The sequence below is a fragment of the Triturus cristatus genome, chromosome 9 (genome assembly GCF_964204655.1).
Source record: "Triturus cristatus chromosome 9, aTriCri1.1, whole genome shotgun sequence".
NCBI lineage: Eukaryota > Metazoa > Chordata > Amphibia > Caudata > Salamandridae > Triturus > Triturus cristatus.
In genome coordinates, this window is record NC_140592.1 from 314,128,527 (window position 1) to 314,150,650 (window position 22,124).

At 41.8% G+C, this 22,124-nt stretch overlaps 1 protein-coding gene across 1 annotated transcript in view; it reads left to right on the top strand.

Moving 5' to 3' along the window:
• Positions 1–13,001: 13,001 nt before the first annotated feature.
• Positions 13,002–22,124, top strand: part of LGALS4 (galectin 4) — a 37,035-nt gene continuing 27,912 nt past the window's right edge. The window contains exon 1 of the mRNA XM_085625013.1: positions 13,002–13,147. Coding sequence (XP_085481139.1) covers positions 13,103–13,147 — 45 coding nt within the window. The 5' untranslated portion in view covers positions 13,002–13,102. The remainder of the gene's footprint in view (positions 13,148–22,124) is intronic.

Consider the following 22,124-nt stretch of genomic DNA (forward strand, 5'->3'; position numbering starts at 1 on the left):
GCAACAGTGAGATAGACAGGAAGCGTAGGAGTGGGAGAAAGAGGGAGAAAGAGGCACGCAAGGTGGCTTTTCGTGTCCTTGTAAATATGGGGCAGCAAAATGTGCCGCCGGTGCATCACAAAAAGTGAAGCACCTGCGGCGCAAGTGGCTTGTAAATATGCACCTAAAGGTGAAGGAGGAGCAAGATTTGCATGAAAGAGATGTGGGTGCAGGGACTCCTTCCCAGCCTGCCAGCAAAAAGGCCATGCCCTGCCTATTTAATTTTTGGGTTTCGTCTTTTTCTGTCTTTTCTATGTGAGAGACAAAATTGTTACAGGTAAAACTTAAATTGGTTTTCAGCTGCCAGTTCTTGTAAATGTTTTGGTTTGCTAATAAATTAGAGAGTAAAACACCCAAGAAAAAAGAAATCATTTTTTACCAAAATAAAGTAGAGCATGGGTGGTGGTTTAATACAGAAATAAATACCAATTTATTAATTGTCATCTTGTATAGTTATTTAGGGATCATACAATTTTTTATCTATGCAGGTGTCTTCAATGGTGTTCCCTTAAAATTAAGGAACTTATTTAGTTTTTGGCAAATGGGGAATTTTGTCAAAAAGTGGTAGATGTCTAGTTTTCAGAATTGCGAGCCCATAGACAATAATAAACATGTAATACATTGGATGGGATATCCGCCTTATTTGTGATGGAGTACCCTTTCTGCCAAACTCTAAATAAGGCTCTTAAGCTTGAGTTCTCTGTAATAGTAAGTACTACAGGCTGTGTTTTGCAGATTTGAACGGCGCACTATCACCCAAAAGAGTATCCATGTGCTTAGTAGATTTAAGTCTAGCCAAACCGAGGGCCTAGTGGGACTATTCAAAAATCCAGGTCCCCAGCTTCTTGCAAAATTCAAGAAGTGAGGACAAAGCTCTTATGAGTAGCAGCAGGCTGTTCCATGCTTTGGGAGAAACATGCGAGAAGGCTTGACCACTACATCTGGTTTTCCATATCCGTGGGATGTGTGCAAGTAGGAGGCCTTATACACAGAGGTGTATGGAAGGTTTGTGAAAAAAGATGCAAATGTTGAGGTATGCTGGGGCAGTGTTATGTAGTACCTTGAAAGTGTGGGTGAGGAGTTTGAATTGTGCTTGTTTGTGCATAAGAAGCAAGAGGGGTTCCTTCAGGTGTGGTGTGATGTGAGAGTGGCGTGGGAGGTTGAGTGATTCTGGCTGCTGATTTCTGAATGGTCTGCAGCCTTCTGGTTTTTGTTGATGCTGACATTGAGGCTATTCACGTAGTCCAGCTTGTTTCTGATAAGGGTGTGTGTGACGATTGTCCGTGTGCTGATTCAGAGCCAGTTGAAAACCTTCCTCAGGATCTTCAGGGTATGAAAAAATGAGGCAGTGACAGTGTTGACTTGTGCAGTCATGCTGAGTTTTCTTTCGATGATGATCCTCAGGTTCTTGGCATGGGTGGGTGTCGGTCCTAGTTCTGTTGGCCAAGAGGTGGAGTCTCAGTGAAGTGCTCTTCTCTAAGATCATGCACTCTGTCTTGTCTGTGTTCAGCTTCAGACAGTTGGTCTTCACACAGTGGGAGATTTCAGTCATGCAAGCATTGAACTTGATCCGGGTACTAAGAGTCCTGTCCACAAGGGAGAGAATGAGTTGCGTGTTGTCAGCATAGGAGAGGCTGCTGATGTCGTGAGAGCGGATAATGTGGACTAGAGGGATCGTGTATGCGTTGAAGAGGGCCGGGTTCAGGGAGGATCCTTGCAGAACTGCACAGATAGGATTGCGAGAATCTGAGGTGTATGGTGCCAGACCGACAGGCTGAGTCCTTCCTCTCAGGAAGGAGCAGATTAATTGGAAAAGCGTGTCTTTGGATTCTGATGTTGTGTAGGCATTAGATGAGGATGTGGTGGAGTGGGGTGGGAGACCATGTTAAATGCCATGGAAGGTCCAGAAGGGTGAAGGCTGCCGGGTCTCCTCTGTCCAAAGCCATTCGGATGTCATCCGTGGTGGTGATGAGTGCAGTTTCCGTGCTGCAGTTGCATGTGATGCCATCTGATGCCAGACTAGGTGGTGTCGAGAAGTTGGTGATCATTGAGGTAGTTGGTGAGGCGTCTGGTGATGATTTTCTTTAAGACCTTGGCTGGGAATGGTAGTAGGAGATCAGTCTATAGTTGTTGAGCGTTGAAGGGTCCGCTGAGGGTTTCTTCAGCAATGGGAGGAGAGCTGTGTGCTTCCAAGCATCTGGGAAAATTGAGTAAGAGGTGGAGGCGTTCAGAATGGGTGTGAGCATGGCACTGACAGGTTGCACTGGAGTAGTCATGGTGGGGGCGGGGGTCCAATGGGGCTCAGAGTGGATGGACTCCATTGTGACAGCAGTCTTTTCTGGGGTGATGATGGGCCATGTGGTTGGCATTGGATAAGAATGGAAGGCGTTTGGCAAGGTCTGTCGCGTCCGGATGTGAACTGAAGTTGCTGTAATTGGCAGTGATTTTGTTGCAGAAGAATTTAGAGAGATTGTTGCAGATGTCCTGCGAGGGGGTTGATTGAGCTGGAGGTGGTCGGTGGTGAGGAGAAATCCTTCATGATGGCGAAAATGTCTTTGCTTCTGTTGGTGTTGGCATTGATGCGGTCCCCCAGAGCAGCGCCTTTGGTGGTCCGGATCATTTGGTGGTAGCATCTCAGGGCAGATTTGAACTTGCTCCTGTCTGCATTGTCCTTGCTCATTCTCCATTTGAACTCCAGTTGTTTGCTGTGGCATTTCATCATTCTGAGTTCCTCTGTGTACCCACTGGCCTGGGGTCTAGGTCTTGTATTGCTCTTTGAGGGGTCCAGGGAGTCGGCATAGGAGGTGATCCAAGTATTCAAATTTTTGATTGCTTTGGGGAGGCTGCTGCTGTGTTTGGGGCAGTGGGTGTTGAAAGCTGTGTTCCAGTCTAAGTCAATGATGATGTTCCGGTGGGCTGGTCCGCAAAATGTCTGGTGGGTATGTGCGTGGGACTGGGACAGAGGTACTGAACTTAATGAGGGCGTGGTCTGTCCAGAAAACTGGAATGGGCTTGTCGACTTGGAGGTTTTCGAAGGTGGTGAAAATAGGGTCCAGGAGGTGTCTGTCAACATAGAAATGTCCCTTTAGTTGTTGGGTGAGGCCCAGGCTTCCAGGGTCTTCAATGAGTGATTTTCCATGGTGGGTTAGGGGTGTTGGTGTGGTCTTCCAGATGGATGTTCAGGTCTCCAAGTAGAATACAATTGCTAGAGTTGAGGGCAAGTGGGGTGATGAGGTCCGTGATGGTGTCGGTGAAGTTGGTACCAGGCTTCGTGTTCCATAGATGGGACTGCCGCTTAGGGTGAAAGTTGGCTGTTATGTGGAGCTTGAACAGCAGGTGTTACATGTTAGATGATGATGCGCCAGTTGGCTGGTGCAGCTGATGGCGTTCTTGTGGATGATGGCGAGTCCGCCTCCAGGCTTGTGACGTCTGTCTTGCCTGATGATCTTGTATCCGGTGGATGGCTGTGGCAATGTGGGTCCAATCAAGTTTCTGTGAGGAGAAGTAGGTATGCGGCGTTGTCATGCAAGAGGTCCCAGATATCTGTGGTGTGTTTTGTTGAGTGAGTGGGTGTTGAGGAGCAAGCAAGTTAGATACATTGACAACCTTATTATTTGGAAAGGCACAAAAAGATCATCCCTTTGGAATTTACATACAACATTGCAGAGAGAAAATTGAATTTTTGGATGTGGCAGTGGAAATTAGGCAGAATAAGATTCAAACCAGTTTATACAGAAAACCAACAGCAGGAAACAGTCTCCTGCATGCCCTTAAGTGGAGCATCTCCTACAGAAAGTTCCTGAGACCCGAAAGAAACCGTACACTCCAGATGCATATCTTAAAGAAGAAACGGTTATGGTGTTCAAGGAGAGGAGATATCCTCAATGGATCTTGAACAAAGCCACAAAGAGAGTTACTTAAACAGACCACATAAAGCTCTTATTTGACAACTCTAAAAGTATGGAAACTATTAACAAACAAACCTCTACACGTATGATCACTACATATAACAGAGGAACTCAGACAGTACACAAGTTCATTAGAAAAGAATTGGGACATTCTAAAAAATGATCCCAGTATAAGAAACCTATCTACTGACAACTCACTGTGACATACCTTAATGGACGTTCAGTCAGAGACAATCTGATACATAGTGACATCACAGTAACTGAGGGAAATCAATATCAGATACTTGAAGGTTTCCTTTCCTGTGGCCGTTGCAAGCCCTGTAAGAACAGCAAGAGGAGAAGCAAATATGATGTCTCCTAGGGTAGAGGAAGTAAAATAAATAAGCCAATTTCTCACAAGCAGTTCACAATTTGTCATCTATATACCCGAGTGTCCATGCAACAGAAGATATGTGGACAGCACTATACAAACTGTCAAAAAGCCCATTCTGGAACATATGTGGGCCATTGACAACTGTGGCCCTCAATATCCAGTGGTGAGACACTTCAATGAAATGCACTTTGGGGACAGAAACAAATTGACATACTTTCCAATAGAACATGTAGCATTTAATAGGAGAGGAGGGAATAGAATGCTTACATTGTGGAGAAAGGAATCTAGACACATAATAGATCTAGACACTAAAAGTCCCAGGGGTCTGAATATGGAGGATGAACCCAGAGTACACGTAGGGGATTTTTAATTCCTATTTTTAGCTCTTTGACTCTGAAGCTTTCCTATAAGAGTGTTCTTTGATTTTAACATGTGTATATGTTTCTCTTTTGTATTACAGGGAAGGGGATCCCCGCATGCTGAAATGGATTTGTCCTATGGGATTCGCCAACCTTTTTCTTCTTGGACACACAAAGGTGTGCTTCACTTTGATTCACATATAAGACTTTTTTGGGTGCCTACTTGAATGCAGTTTGTTTCTTATGAATAAGGGGAATGCAGCTTTGTGACATTTGATTGTCTTTACTGTATCATTTTGTGCCCACTTGGGCTCACATAACTTTATTTTCTTACAATTTTATGATTGCATATGTATTCAGTTGATTCCCACGAATATATGTACATTTTGGTGGTGCTCTAGCCTGTTAGATCGTATTTCGCCTTCTCTGAAGCCACTTTCAGACCAGTGGATCAGGATCACACAACATAACATCCACCACAGTATTAATATGGTTTCAAGATGGCACTCATGATAATTTGTATTCCTTGTCTGCAATAGTTGTATATTCTGGGTATGTAAATTAGGAATTTCGTCTAAGTCCAATCAGGCTGCCTTTTACTTCCTGTATTCAGTTTTTACATATTGGATTTTAATTTTATATAATATTTCCACTTTTTTCATTAGATTATGTTTCTGACAGTATTATGCAGGGACCTGTAATACATTTGCCCACTGGGGCTGTATTGGTCTTCTCTAGTTGCTATTGCAGATGCACAAAGAGATATTGGATGATTTCACCCACCTTCTGTCAGTATCGTCTCTCCCCTTTCTTTATTTCCAGGACATGCAGCGGTCACCATTGCCGTGTATATGATGTCAATATGCACGCATATTTAGTACTGTACTTTCTTCCTTTGGGCTGCCCTAAATATAAATCAGAGATTATCAAACATGAATTCATCTCAAAACTTGTCAATCTATAATATATGTTCAATTATTTGTTTATATGTATTTCACATATTTCAAGATGGCGCTACTGCACTTCACTTGCACACAAGTCCTTTTCCTATGTTGCACACTTTAAGTTGTTGTGCACGTCCATCATTATGTGATCAAGACTGCTTCATGGCCGAAACACGTCGTACTGTTTGCACTAGTTGCACATTAAATCTTTTCTCACTGCACGTTGGAGCCCTGTTAGATTGTTTATTTAATTGCGGATTCGGGATTTGTTTGTCGGCGTGCTCCGCTGACTGCACGCTCCACCCCCATGATTTAGGCGTACACAGGAGCACTGTGGATTTGATACACACACACACACATTATACATATATATATCCCTTGTGTCTAGACAAAGCTATACTTTTCTGAGGAGATCATAACAAGAGTGAAACATGTGTCAGGGGTTGCTTTTATTCATTCTAGGTTGGCTTGGATTGTGTTTTATCAATCCAAAGCTGGAATATTGTTCCTGCTGTGGTAAAAGGCTTTTTTCATTTTTCAGCTTGATATGGATGGCACTAGCTAATCCTATGTTTAAAGACTTTGCTGTAAAAATGGCAAAATAATGTCACTTTCCTGCTCTACATGGTTGACACTGCACTAATCCTATACCTGAACACTCGGCTAGAAACACAGGCATTTGAGGTGAGCAGAGTCAAAGTGTTGCTGGTGTTGTAGGATGCTCTATATAGGAGCTCGTCTCCACCTAAACTTGGGAACGACCCAGAGTTTCTTGCTTCCTTTTTTGCATAATTTATGTGGCAGTCTAAGCCTGAGAGGGTATTGTTTTGACTTATACTGGGTGCTCCTTTCTGTCTGGACAAAGCTATACCTCTCTTAAGAGTTCATAATAAGAATGAAACACGTTTCTTGGGTTGCATTTATTCATTCCAGGTTGGCAACGATAGTGTTTTACCAATTCAAAGCCGTAATATTGTCTCTGGAGTGGTAAAAGACTGTCATTTTCTAGCTTGGCGTGGATGGCACTGGGCTAAACCTATGTTTAAAACCTCTGCTTGAAAAACAAGCATTTTAGGTGAGCAGATTCAGAGTGACCCTGGTGTTATAGGGTGCTCTATATAGGAGCTGCTCTCCAACTAATCTTGGGAAATACCCAGAATTCCTTGCTTCCTTTACTGCATCTCTCTCTCTCTCTCTCTCTCTCTCTCTCTCTCTCTCTCTCTCTCTCTCTATATATATATATATATATATATATATATATATATATATATATATATATATAATTCACTTAAAAAACCATAGGTTTCACACATGTTATAGTTAGCTGGACATTTCACTCGTAAAAAACCAATGAAATTCCCCCGTTATAGTTAGTGCAGGCAACTATAACTCACGCGACCGCAATCCTCTGCTGATGACGTCAGATATTACATCACTGTATTTAGACACTTATTTACCCATGTCTTCTTCCATTAATCTTTAGCTATACATATATTACAAATATTTATTTTTCATAAAGACACATATGTCATCAGTGATGTAATATCTGACGTCATCAGCAGAGGATTGCGGTCGCGTGAGTTATAGTTGCCTGCACTAACTATAACGGGGGAATTTCATTGGTTCTTTACGAGTGAAATGTCCAGCTAACTATAACATGTGTGAAACCTATGGTTTTTTAAGTGAATTTGCAAGATTTTTTATATGCTAATTCGTAACTATAACCTGTGTGAAACCTATGGTTTTTTCAGTGAATTTGTACGGTTTTTTAAATGCTAAGTTATGTATTTATAATTTTTTTTTTTTCAGGTTTTTCACCGTGCGCGCACGGTGCGCGCGCTGTGGGCACACGGTGCGCTTCACGCACCGAGCGCCCATGGTTCGCAGTGCGTGCCGTGCGCGCGCGGTGCGCGCACCTCGCGATTTTTAATAAAAAATATATTGTTTGTTTCTCCTTTGGGGGTCTTTCTGTGACCCCCTGACCAAGGCTAGGGGGTCAGGAACCGTCCACTCTGCCCCCTTTTCAAGTTCTCCACCTTTTTTTTTCACCCCCTCAGACTGGGAGAGACAAAATGGCGGCCGACACTTCCTGGTTTTGACCGATTCGAATGTTTACCGACATCTAACAACCAATCAGAATTGCGCTCGCGTACGGCAGTGTTTGCGCACAGTGCGCGCACAGTGCGCGCGTATAGATATTGATATGCTTTTAAATGCTATCTTCTCAGGAAATACTGAACAGATTTACACCAGACCTGCAAAAGGCACTTCCTTGACCTTATGGCTACCTCTCTGCCAAATTTCACGTAATTCTGTTCAGCCATTCGGGCTGTAGCTGCGACTAAAGGTCCTATGGGAAAATGCATTGGGAAAACGCGTTTTGGGACCCCCCCTTTTTCTCGGCCCCCGCTTGACGAATCACCCCGAGACTTTCAGGGTAGGAGCTGAACGGAGCGCCCCATTAGTTTTGAAAATTTCGCGAGGATTCGTCAACCGGCGCCAAAGTTATTCAAAATAGAATTTTGAGATTTCCTATGGAAACTAAGTTGTAACTATAACTATCTACTGGCGACCGCCAGTAGATAATATATATATATATATATATATATATATATATATATATATATATATATATATATATATATATATAGTAACTTTGGAAGTGTAGTTAGTAAATTACAATGGACTTTCTCTTTTGTGGGTGCATTTTGATTTTAACATGTCCCTCCCTAAAGCTCTCCTTCAATTTTCAAAAACCCCTTACATTTAGTAGGAGCTATTCTCCATTTTCCAACCACTCCCATCAGCCCAAATCACATTCATTGCTAAAACATATACCCATGTGTGCAAAGACATGTGCCACCTTGATGGAGAGCCTCCACACAGAAAATATAAGGGATGTGCAGGTGGAGGTCTCTGGCCATAGGCTGGTGAATTACTTTTTGTGGTACGTGAGTAGTACTACTGTAGCAGTACTTTATCTACTTCAAAATGCAGTTTCTGAATCTAAAGGATGATCAGAAGGCATTTGATTGGGGCCCTGTAATTTCAATGAGGCCAGTCACAAGCGCCTCATTGGGAGTTCAAGATCTCTGGGAAATGGGGAATTACAATGGGAATCAGGAGTTGTATTATGATTCTCCTGCAGCAATCCCCCTTTTCTGAAGTGATTCTTGCGGGGCCACTCTTAGAGGAAATCACCGCCATCCCATGGAATTATCAATGCACCCAGTATGTGTAACGCCAAGAAGGAGGATGCAGAGGGTGAGGCCAGTCTCATCTATGGCCATCTCATAATGGGACCCCAGGTACAAACATGGAGGAGCTGATTAACAAAGGTAAATTTGGTCGTAAATGAACGTTCAAGAGCGAATTTACTTTACTTTGTGTCTTCCAGGAATTCACAACGGGATTCCTGGCAGGCATAAGCCATGGTTCACCCTGGAAGTTTGGGAATTTCCATAAACAACTATATTTGATGGCATACACAGCCTCCTCGGGTTTCCCTTCCAGCCTGAAAAAGGGTCGGAATTTATTTTTTACTCTAGCACAATGCTGACGAAATCCCTTTCCATGGTGGAGAGGGGGATACAGAAGCAGTGCCCAGATTTAGTGGGGATGTAAGGGATAATAAGGCTTCTCCACGAGGAAAAATACTTTTCAATTGAAGAAAAATTGCTCCATAGATTGATAATGTGCTCAATAGTCCAACGTTTTTGCATTATGTTTATGAAGCCGATATTTATGGTACATGAGCTCAGACAGTCTCGCGAGGCACTGTCACTGCTGCTAAATGTACAGGCAATTCGGGTGCCATTTTTTAAAATAAGTGATGCTGAGAAGAAAAACGGGATTTGTGAATTGTTCTTTTTTTTCAAATCTTGTTTTCTTATTATTTTACTAATTGCTGTTTTTTTTAAATTAGTGGTACCTTTCTTATTGTAAGAATTGTTTTATCAAAAGGTCGGCGTTGTTTTCACGTGCGTTTATTGTGCTATAAATGCGAAAGCTTTACATTAAAAAAGAAAGTGTTCCCTATTTTTTCTTTAATGTATGCTTTTTGAAATCCATGCCTATGCTCTCTCTCTCTCCCTCGACCTCCCTCTAAAATCCACCTCACCTAAGAATTATCCATGTCTTAACCCATCCCCACCCAAGATACTTGACCACACATGTTCACTGGCTCTTCAAGGGCACCAATGTGACAGTTAACTTCTTAGGAAAATACGTCTCAGTTTTTCTTGAATCAATGTATAATGTTTTGCCAGCAAATGACCCCCACAAAATATATTGGAAGTCAATATATTGTTAGGTGTTACCATTGGGAATCCTCCTGCACAATGTTATTGTTACTGTAAAGAAATTGGCGCCAGAGGGACTTGTAAAAATCTGAATCAATGCAGGAAGAACGAAGAGGGAACTCAAGGAGACACCAAAAAGATAAATAAACTGAGCCTGAACAAGTTAGGAATACTCGAGAGGAGAGGCTCCTTTTTTAAACACTCCTTTTTTTATTTAAACGTATCTAAAGCTATGGAAGTTGTTGTCTACCTTGTTTATAATTCTATTTTTTCGGCTTTTTTCTGGCCTAAGAAACGTCAAAAAGTGACTAACTGTAGTGCTTGCCACACCTGCAAAAATCCTTGCATTTCCCAGTGAACGCCAGCTTCCACCTCCGCCTTTCACTCCTGGACCTTGTTTGCAAAAGTTGCTGATACTGTTGTAGGCCGCACCCTGTGCCAATGCTGAGCAGGAGATCCCAGCGATAAGTTTGTGTTTGCTACATCTAAGCTGTTTGCTCTCTGTTCCCTGGTATTCTGTGCATGACTCTCCCAAACCCCGCCCTTCTCAACAAGCAATGGCCACACAAACGTCCTCAAACGGCCACGCTGGAACATTCTATGGAAATAGCAATTGGTGACTGGCAATGCCCAATCATGTGAAGAGGGCTCCGCTGCCAGGGGTCACACCGATTTGGGAAAAAGGGGGTGGTGATGGACAGAGTTTCTGAATGATGCAGAATACTCTTACCAAGTCAAGAGATCATGGTTTTAATCCATCACCGTTTTTTAGCTCACTGCACCATCCCAGCTCAGAACCTGGCTACATGCAAATTAGTCTGTACCTGTCCCAGTGCATGATGGGAACAGGGCAAACCAAACTACCAAGCCAATTCTTATACTGGGAAGGAAACAAGCTTCCGGGGACCGGTTTCTGGCATCACAGCCTTCGTCGGCCCGGCTTGCCTGAATCCTGATGGTGCAATGAGCAAGGGACTCACGTCTGAGCATACCCTCCCACACTGAGTGTGGATAAATTCGATTTGGGAAAAAGGGGGTGGTGATGGACAGAGTTTCTGAATGATGCAGAATACTCTTACCAAGTCAAGAGATCATGGTTTTAATCCATCACCGTTTTTTAGCTCACTGCACCATCCCAGCTCAGAACCTGGCTACATGCAAATTAGTCTGTACCTGTCCCAGTGCATGATGGGAACAGGGCAAACCAAACTACCAAGCCAATTCTTATACTGGGAAGGAAACAAGCTTCCGGGGACCGGTTTCTGGCATCACAGCCTTCGTCGGCCCGGCTTGCCTGAATCCTGATGGTGCAATGAGCAAGGGACTCACGTCTGAGCATACCCTCCCACACTGAGTGTGGATAAATTCGATTTGGGAAAAAGGGGGTGGTGATGGACAGAGTTTCTGAATGATGCAGAATACTCTTACCAAGTCAAGAGATCATGGTTTTAATCCATCACCGTTTTTTAGCTCACTGCACCATCCCAGCTCAGACAGGGGTCACACCAGCTCGTCTGTCGGGCACCTCAAGTTGCATTCAGGAACCTCTTGGTCTATCCATGCAAATCCGTGCGGTCCGTTTATCAGATTGTCCTATAAAATATATTAACCATTAATATAGCGAACCACAAATAGCCTCTTAGGGGGAGATTTATGATAAAGTCATGCAGCGCAGCCCCCTGCGAGGCTGCGCTGCGTTGCGCGACAGGGAGGAAGCAGGAAGCGCCATATCTTCAAAGATATGGCTATCTCCTCCCCTTTCCCTTGCGCCGGGGCTGATTACAGCTGCCGTGTGCCATGCACACATCTTAGCGCCGCAGCGCTAGTGTGTGTGCATGAGTCCAGCATAGGTTTTGTACAGGAATATGCTTGACACAAGGGAAAGTTTTTCCCACTTTGTATACGTGCTGTACTGTGCAGCACGCATGCAAAGTCGGAAAAGGAAGGAGAAATGAAAGCATTTTTCCTTCCTTGCGCCCAGTTGAAACGGGCGCAGTTTTCTCACGCTAAACCCAATTAACTGTTTTTAGTAAATTGAGATTAGTGTGAGAAACCTTGGGTGGTTTTATGGGAACACCTATGCACCACCCTCAAAACGCCCCCTTGGCGCAAAGAAACACGGCTCAAAAGATTAGTAAATCTCCCCCTTTGTGTTTAAGTCACAGGTTGACGCTCATCAGTGTTGCAAACTTTATGGACCTTGATCGGTCCTCCTGGGATCAGAATCTGTAATCCGCAAGTTATGTACTGAACTCTACAGCGGGAGCTCAAAGCAAGATATCTTACCTGCTACGAGACCGATTTACAGCCTCCTATGGGGTTTACTGAACATGAATATTAAATATCTGGAATATGGAGAATCACAACAAGCTGCATAGAAGAATGGGCACTGTAAAAGAACGTCTTCAAGATGGAGGTAACAAAATGGTTCATAGAGAGTAGGATGGTGATGGGAAGAACTAATAAGTGACTTTTCAGCAAACCAACATGTACGCGGATAAGAGATGTACTTTCCTTCCTGACACAATCATTTTCCCTTTAAAAACTACGAGTGAACCAATCAAAAGGCTCCAAAAACAGACTTTCTAACCTGAATGGCCACCTTTATGAATGCTGGGGGAAACAGCTTAGGTGTGCCCCATGGTGGTGGCAATATCTGAAAAAGAGCCCACGGAATCGACCACATTGTCAGAGAAATGAAGGACATTCTACAGCTGGAAGCACTGAGTCCATTGAGAACTGTGGAAGAGCCTTTGAAGCAGCATCGTTTCCATTGAAAAGATGAACAGAACCCCCAACCATGGTTCACTTGGTCAGCAGAGGAAGAGGAGACCACCAAAGATTGAGAACAGCGTCTGCGTTCTTCATAACTTTGAAGGTGACCACCAAAGACCTGCGTATTAATGAAGGACAGCTCAACGCTGGTAGGATGTAAGTGGGGTGAAGCCAAAGAGCAGGAAGCTGAATTATGAGCATTTCATTCAACATGCAGCAGACTAAGGGGGTGTGTCTAAGCACCTTACTCAGCTCATGCAGGTCAGAGGTAAAATGTGCACCTGACCGAAGCACAGCTCCACCTCTGCCAGCATATAAAAGGCTGGCCCTCCGCTGGCAATCTCTCTGTGCGGACGGGTCTTTGTATTCCAGCGAGAGACGCCAAACAAGTCAGGCAGCAAAGATGTCGTTCATGCCCGCCCCAGGATACCAGCCCATATACAACCCAGTGAGTACCAAAGAACCTGTTGCTTCTAAAGTTTGGCTTTGTTACAATCCACTGCACCTGCCCTCATCGTCTCCCCATCTCCCCGCCCTTTCACATTATTTTTCCAGCAAGTTATGGCCAGATGTACAAAACAAAAATGTTGTATTATGATTAGGGCTCTCGGTTTTATGGGATTTATCTTTTTGACATTTCCGTCTGTATTTATCCATATTTATTTTTTCTTTATTTTATCTGTATTTATCCATATTTATTTTGGTCTTTGTGAAAAAATGAAGCTGAAATTAGTATATTTCCACATTTATTTAACTGATAAAAATGCACTCATGCTTGAATGCCAGCCAGGTTTCAGTGCTGTGAGCACCAGCTGAAGTTAAATCTATGCACTTTTATGAAAATATGCATATTTCAATATCAGCTTCGTCGTTAAAGCGTCTTTACTAAAATCCCTTTCTTTTTTAGCCCACCATTCCTATCAACCCACAAAACTATTGGCTTGGCAGTCATGGCAGACAGACTTTAGAATTACTTAAAAAACAACCCAATTTCGGTTTTTATCCACATTTAAAAATAAATACAGATACGAAAATAAATGTTTTCTGTCTGTATTTATCTGTAAAAATGGAAAACAGGGAGCCCTAATTATGATTAATTTAAATTTAAAATATTTCGAGAGTGGTACCTGGCTCCAAGAGGGACCTGGTAGTGATCAATTGAGAAAGAATAAAACAATTTTGCAAAGATTAAAGCACTTTATAAAAAAAGGGAAAACATGTAGCTTCAGATTCTGTAACCCACATTAGAAATGTAAAATATAGTGCATTATATTTGTAAGTATTCAACAACCTTTCAATGTATACTTGAAAAAAAGCTCCACAATAATATATTTAGCGATGTAAGTACTCTTAACACTAACTGTCTTAGTTCACCCAAAATCATATTTTAAATATTGAAAGTCTTTGCAAGAGTCCCTTGAGTGATTTACCCTATTAGTTAATAATTGACGGTGCATGAGCTGCAAGTCTAAAGAAAAGGAGTTGGCAGAACGTGTTTGATGTGTGGTTAACCCCTTGACCTCACCATTTCTTGTTCCCATGGTAATTTGATCATTTTTTTCAGAATAGTAGTTGACACTATAAAGAGCCAGTTGAGAAATAAACACCAGGCGTTGCCAAGAATGCATCATAAATTATGATATTTGACCTAATTATCTGATCTCCATGTTTTTTTGTGTCCCAGTCTCCACTCAACAAGTTCTAACCTTCAAAGCGTCCTTCCCTCTTACCACCAAGTCTGCTTATGTCCTTATGTACCGTCTTTTGTGCAGAGTTATTGGGAGAAATGCCAATTGTGAACCAATAGCAATGCTGCCACATTGTTCAAGGCTCACTTCTAATCGTACAAGAGCTTCAATATATTTTTTTTGTTTAATAATTTATATTAAGGTTTTAGAGAAAAGAACATTAACAAGAACATCAATACAATGTCAATATTAAATGGCAACGTCGCCCATTCAACAGACGTCCTTTGGTTTTCATGAACACAACTTTGTTGGCTATTATCTAGAATCCATCATGCCTAAAAGCAGAGGATTTGTTGCACCTAAGAGCATTTGTTGTGTCCTCACCTTGCAATGGACCATATTTGGTGCTTCCGTGCCAGTCTGGTGCCCACTTGTTGTTGATCGACTGGGGTCTGCCTAATAATGCCTTGACGCAGCACCGGCCCTGTCGACAATACCAGTCAAGCACAATCTTTTTTTCTCATGGAGAAACCTCTTCTCCTACACCTGCCTGAAATGTGTGTGTGGCCCTTTTTTTTGAGCTAATGTGCTGAGCCAGCAGGTGATCTTCATGTGCCACTTGTAGAAAAAAGGTACTTGTTTTTTTTTTTTACCTCTGCTTGATTTAAGATGTCACTTCTTGTGGGATCCTGTGATAACAGAACGTTCTCCCCTTGGAAAGGCAATTACTTCCGTCTTTCATTATCGTAGTTTTACTTGTGAGTTCAGGTGGAAAATTACCTGCAAAAAATGTACGAATGCCGCAAACATATTTCATCCTTCCTCCCCTTTATTGCACCCTTTCCCAGTGCTAAATCTATGATGGGGAAAACCTTTCTTAATGGTGGGTTTCCACCATTGTGTCATTTACGAATGTAAAAATAGGACACTAAAGGAGTTGCTTACTAATAGGTCCAAGGAACTGCCCAATTTTGCGCTGCGCCCTTAGACTTTTGAAGTAATATTTATTCTTTTTTTTATTTTTATTTTCATAGTTTTCTATAGCGCGAACAAGACCCAGATTACGGTATGAAAGCGCTTTACAAAAAAGCAGAGTTAGTGTAAAAACAATTGCAAAACAAAGCAGAGAGATATCAAAAAGATTTTTAACAAATTTCGGCAGGCAACAGAGACGGTAGTAGAGATGAATTGTTCGGAGCAGTGGGAACAAGTTTGAGTACGTGTAAGTCATAGAGGCAAATATGTCATTAAGGGGAGTGTAGAGAGCAGTTTGAAGTAGTGGACTGGAAAAGTGCCTTGCAAGTCAGTGAAATGGCTGCTGTGCTAGTAGGGCCTCATAGGATGAGGCTGGTGCGGAGTTAAGGGAGGAATTTGCTCATTAGAAATGATTTAGCTTCCCTTTTGCGTCGCTATGCAACCCTTAGCTAAAAAAAAACTCCCTACAAATTCACGTAGGTGTGCAAAATGTTTGGGAGTCAGGCTTTTAAAGGTTATGAGAGGTAATGACCTTAGAAAAATACTGAATACCTGCCAATGGAAGGCAAGCCACACAAGACAGTCGTATGTCAGCATATCAAGCACAAAAATAATGTGCTACAAAAATATCGTAGTCAGAATATCGACTTCCAAAATATTGTGAAGGTAAGAATATAGATAAGAAAATATGTACTATACTTAACTCCACACTTAAGAATTATAATGATATTCGTATCATTAAGGTACGTCGATGTGTAGTTAAATATAGTAAATCTGTACTTACCTATATGCACTAACACCTTCACTAAACTTATAGTGCCTTCACTATATTCAGAGCCTCTGGAATTATGCAATTCTGTGGGAGCAGCTTTTTTCACATAAGTATATATTTGTCGCATTTTCCACATTATCCATCATCTGCTGCATAATCTGCAGAGTTTAACAAAAAAATTGTTTCTAGCTCGAGCAGATTAAAAATTACTAAAAATGCAGCAACATGTGTTTGCGTGCAATGGAAAGCCCTTCACAACAGTTAATTAGTCATCTTTCATTTGCTTATTTATGCATTTAGTTGTTAAACTGATAATAATGAGGTGAAATATTTGCCCAGACAGTATTACCATGTATAAAAATGTCAAAATAATTAATGGTATCCAAATGTGCAGCATTATGCCACATAATTTGCCTTTTGTTGCCGCATAATTTAGTCAACTCTGCCACATATTTGGTGCTCCCTTGCCACATAATTCCAGTGGCTCTGAATATATTTTTGTAGTCGATATTCTTGCTTGTTGTTCTGGTGGTGCATACAGTGGAGAAATTGGGGGCTGTGAAGAAGGCCTCATCTTAAAATAATCATTCGTCTTTAAAATTTGAAGACCAGCTCAATATACAGACTACGATTATCCTTCCACATCAAATAATATAAAGTGTTCTGCACAGAAAACCGCTTTCTCAAACACTAGTTATCATATTGGAAACTTTCTACTTTCCCTCTCCAGGTGATGTGTATTTTGCAGTCTAGCAAACTAACTGAGGAGAAAATACTTATATTCTGTTCAATATAGTTACATACTCTGGGAAAGCTGTAGATTTCTTTCAACTAGAGGTGGGCGAGCTGACAAATTAACAGAGAGAGCTGAACCAGAGCCGAGCCAAGGGTCTGGCTTGCAACCAAGAAAGAGCCTGTGTACGTGCCAAGCACTGAACATATTTGCTATGTAAATTATACAACAAATATCGAGTAATATATGAAAAGGCCCCTTCAAAATTCCCAAAAGTGTATTTCTTTAACCTGTCGAAGCTTTGACATTAATAAGGCACACTATAGTACCAGAATGAGAAGTACTTATTAAAAGGGATAGTTTTGTAAAAACTGGTCGTCTGAACTCACATATTCAAAAGTGCTCTCACTCGACAAAGAAGAAAACAGTGTTGGTGAAATAAAATATTTGCCTAAGATGACACAATTTAATAAGCAGAGAACCCTCGATTTAACCAGGTTTTCTGGTTTAATTTTGTGCAAATCAGCGGAAAATGCGTATGTTTCCCTTTCCTTATGTTAAGGGTTTGTTTTTACCCCTTACTTCATTTTTCTGCAGTTTTTAAATACAGCGTGAACTTGACCAGAGAGGGCCGAGCGCTTTACACGAGCACCAGCCACATTACACAAGGTTAAACATGATTGTTTATATGCAGGGGGAGATTAAGTGATTTGCTCAGAATGACAGGGAGTTGAGCCGACGCTGAGACTCGCACCTGGATCCCCACTTCCACGTTATATAGCTCTGTCCCTAGTGCCAGATCCTGGGTAAAGGGAGGGAGTGAGGTAGGCAGAAGCCACAAGAAAGCTCTGCTCCTTATGGGCTCGAGATTCCAATAGGACCTCGAGCTGACTCAGAGCCAGGATTCAGACTCGAGCTTTCAGTGGCTCGCCCATCCCTACTTTCAACTCTACAAACTTGTGGGATTTGTAATGCCGTGGAAGAGCACACTGTTCAAGTCGATTAAATACTCTTCTGGTTTTTGGTGCACATCGGGGGCACAATTCACAACTCTTTTATTCATTTATGCCCAACCTCGTTACAAAAAAATAAAAATAAATATCTGTTGTTTAAGTTTAAGTCTTTGTTTCATATACTCAGGATGTGCTGACAACATAGCATCCATGAGAGAGGTTTCTAATTTCAGACTTTTTGCGTTCTGAATTGACCTTCCAGTGCAGGTTAAACTGGAGGGCCCTGATCAAGAGGAAAAAAGGGGAGGTTATAAGGGCAAATGCCGCAATCTTCAACTTTGCCGGAAAGATGGGTAGGCGCCCAATCGCGGCAATGTTGAAGATATACCGGGCCAAAAGTGTTGCCATTGCTAGTTATGGGAGTGAAATGTGGGGCTATGTAGCAACTGATGCTTTGCAGATGGCGTAGAATGTTTTTTTGAAATGCATTTTAGGAGTGCTCAGCGGAACATCAAATTTGGTAGTTCATGAGGAACTGGGGGTGTCTTATATAGGGGATCCTTTGGCTATGCGCCCCTTGTTGTTCTGGCTTAATTGCTGGTTAAATAAAGATCTAGCTCTTAACCATCAGATTTTAAGAGAGAACATGAGCCTTGATCATATGACACGCATTCCATGGTTAAACTATATTAAGGGATGCTGTGAAGAGCTGAGACGGCCGGACTTGTTTTTAAAACCTGATTCGATTACCCTGAAGGATGTGGAATTTCTAAAGAAAACTTTCACTACCTTAAAGTTTGGTAGAGATGACTTAGAACTTGGAAAAATTAGTGTCCGCAAACATATGGTGCTCAAAACATCGCCATCCATTGAGCCCTATCTTTTGTGACCACTTTCATCTCATGAGCGGTTTCTATTGATCAGGTTTCGTTTAGACTATTTTTACTTGATGCTTGCCGTCCCTAAAGGGAGCTGCAGAGGTCAGGTGTTAGCATCCTGTGGCTGCGACGGAGTGTCTCCTCAGGATCTGCTACACTTCATGTTTTTTTGTAAATTTTATGAAGTACCTCGCTGATATTTTTTAACACCTCTTTTAAAGAAGCTGAATTTTATCCAGGTCCTCCCAGCCCTTTTTTATCTACAATTGTTGAAACCAGAATGTGTATCTTTCATAGTAGGTTTTTTTAAATCGTCATTGCGATCCAGGATTTGTACAGAGAGCTAGTAAACCCCTATCATTGGCAGGCACTCCTCTTGTGTGCTTTCCCCGTCCAATCAGTCTTTTGTACCAGATGTATATATTGCTGTTTTTTACGGGATTTTTATTTACTTTTACTGTTATTCATTGTATGTTTTAACTGTTTTATGGATTTATGTAACTTTTATGGTTTTAATTTTAAAACCGAATAAAGTATGCTTGATTGATTGACCTTCCAGTGCCTTCTGGCCCTCTGAAAATAACATTATAAGTCTTTTCCACGCACAGCATCCATTTTTTATTGGACATGACTTGCATTTTTTAACATCCTGTTGATTCGAACCTCTATCCCCTTCTCAGGATTATTTTTCAGTAATCACTCAGATTGTTCCTTTGATCACAACTCCCTTTACCTCTGGTCATCAGGTTTTCCTTCTAAGACCTATATCTAATAAATCTGTCAGACAAAGAACTCGTTGAAGACTGAAGCATAATCATATTGAGGAGAATTGTATTTGCATATATATAGCGCTTACTACCCCTGACGAGGCGTCAAAGCGCTTTTTTGGCTACTCCGGAATCCATAATGGATTAGTGTTGAATTAGTACAGTGAAATGAAATAATGAAATAAATGATAAATAATATGAAATACCAGCATTTGTAAAGCGCGCTACCTCCGGAGAGGTGTCCCGGCGCTGGGGGCCGTCGGGAAGATTAAGCGATCTATTACCCAGAGTCACAAGATGGTAGGCTAACCTGCTGCCGGCGATCGAACTGTGAGCCCCAGTGTTCCAGAATCAGCCGCCCTGGCCGCTGCACCACACCTCTCCCTTCTTCTGAAAGTAATTTGAGTGGTGGATAGGTTAGTCAGTTCTTTGGATTCAGAAGGATATCGGAAGGATAGAAGAGGGAAAAAAGGTTTGCATTTATATAGCTCTTGTTACCCCTGATGGCGTGTTGAAGTGCTTTTTTGTCGAGTAGCACGCTACTCCGGAAACCCCTAAAGGATTAGTGGTGAATGAGTATAGTGAAATATGAAAGTAATTTGAGTGGAGGATATTAGTCAGTTATTTGGAGTGAGAAGGATAGAGTTAAGGAACTCGTTTTGCCAACATCTCTTAACCAGGTCAGTAAGTCCAGTCAAACTAGCATGGTTATCTCAGTGTGAATGTCAGTTGTTACTTTACCATTAATTGCATCGGGAGTCGTAACATCCTGCTGATTACACCACAGAACTTGACATCTGAAGTACTATACTTCCCAGGCAAGTATTGCTTCTGTATAGAATGTAATAGATTTGTAATAGTTTAATGAAATATATTAAGACCATCTATAAAGTAATTACACTAGATATAAATTAATATTAAATTGAATATTTTATAAAAGGAAATTAATTTATTTAAATGTATATAATTTATTTTTTAATTTTCAACTCTGATCCCTAAAAACAACTTACTCCCCCTATACACTACCCATCCTTGAACCCTAAAACACCTTAGTACCCTTATACACTACTCATCTCTGAGCTCTAAAAGCCCTTTACTTCTCATGACTGAATCCTAAAAACGAATTCCTATCCTTATACACTTTCCAACCTAGAACAATAATAGCACTACTGATCCTGAACCCTAAAGCTCCTTACTACCCTATACACTATACATCCTTGAAACTCTACTAGCCCTATACACTATTCATGTCTGAGCTCTACAACAGTTACTGCCCTTATCCCTTACCCTTCCTGAAGCCCTACAAACTTCATGCTACCCCTATACAATACCCATCCCTAAGCCCTCAATTCTCCATACTATTCTTCTACACTATCCATCCCTGAACCGTAAAAGCACTTTACTACCTTTATTCACCACCCATCCCTGAACTCTAAAAAATGCTACTTCCTTTAATATTTAATACAATTAAAATCAATCAATGAATTACTTATTAACTACATTGAATTACTTAATACTAAATTAATAGATTACTGTGGGATGGAGCACACCCTATCATTAAACTAAGGGCCTGATTTCGATTTCGTCAGATGGGTTACTCTGTCACAACGGTGAAGGATATCCTGTCCGCCGAAATGTAAATCCCATAATATCCTAATCCCATAATATCCTATGGGATTTATATTTTGGCAGATGGGATATCCGTCACAAAATCTAAATCAGGCCCTCAGTACACTTAAACCCTCGTATGAAGAGGACTGCTTGTCACTTCCAGATTTTAAGTACTACTACAGGGCGTCTCAGCTACAGCACATCTCGGTGTGGATAGCGGAGACCCCCAACAGAAACAGGACACTTCTGGTGGGCTGATACCCCCAAGATAGTTGGGTGTGGTGCACTGGACCTGGAGGCATCAGTCTCAGACAGTGCTACATCTTAATGTCTCAGGTCTGGGAATACTTTTGCAACTATGTAGTGAGTGGTATCCCTTTTGAGTCTGCGATGGAGATATGGACCCATCAGTGTTTCAGCAGTTTGAATAGGGTAGGGGAGACGGCAGGTTGGATAGAGGGGGGCCTCTTACAGGGGGAGATGTTTATCACGTTTAAGAAACCCAGGAACAAATTCAGGATTGGCCCAGGTCAATTTCTGACATTTGGTAAACTGACTGTAGCGGTGCGCAGATGCTGAATTGGCTTTCTGGGACGACCATCCGAATCACGCATGCTGAATGCCCTGGTAGGACTTCAAGATTGGGGCAGGCCTTTCTCCTACATCTACACGGCGATGGTGCAAGATAGGATACATGACCCACTGACAATATTTGTTGAATGTTAACACGACATTGGTGACTGGCACTGACCTAGAATGGGTCTGACTGCTAGGGAATCATATGGGGGTTTCAAGCAACGTTAGATTCTGCTTGCTACAATTTAAAATTATGAATTGTGCCTACCTAACCCCATACATACATAGCAAGATACATCCAGCACAAACAGGATTGTCATAGATGCAGACAGACTGCAGCAGACTTTCTCTGCATGACGTTTATGCCCGGTAATTATCAAAATTTGGGGCCTGGTAGCTGAGGCTCTGACCACAATATCAATCAATCAACCAATCAATCAGGGGTTTGTATAGTGCGCTACTCACTGGTGAA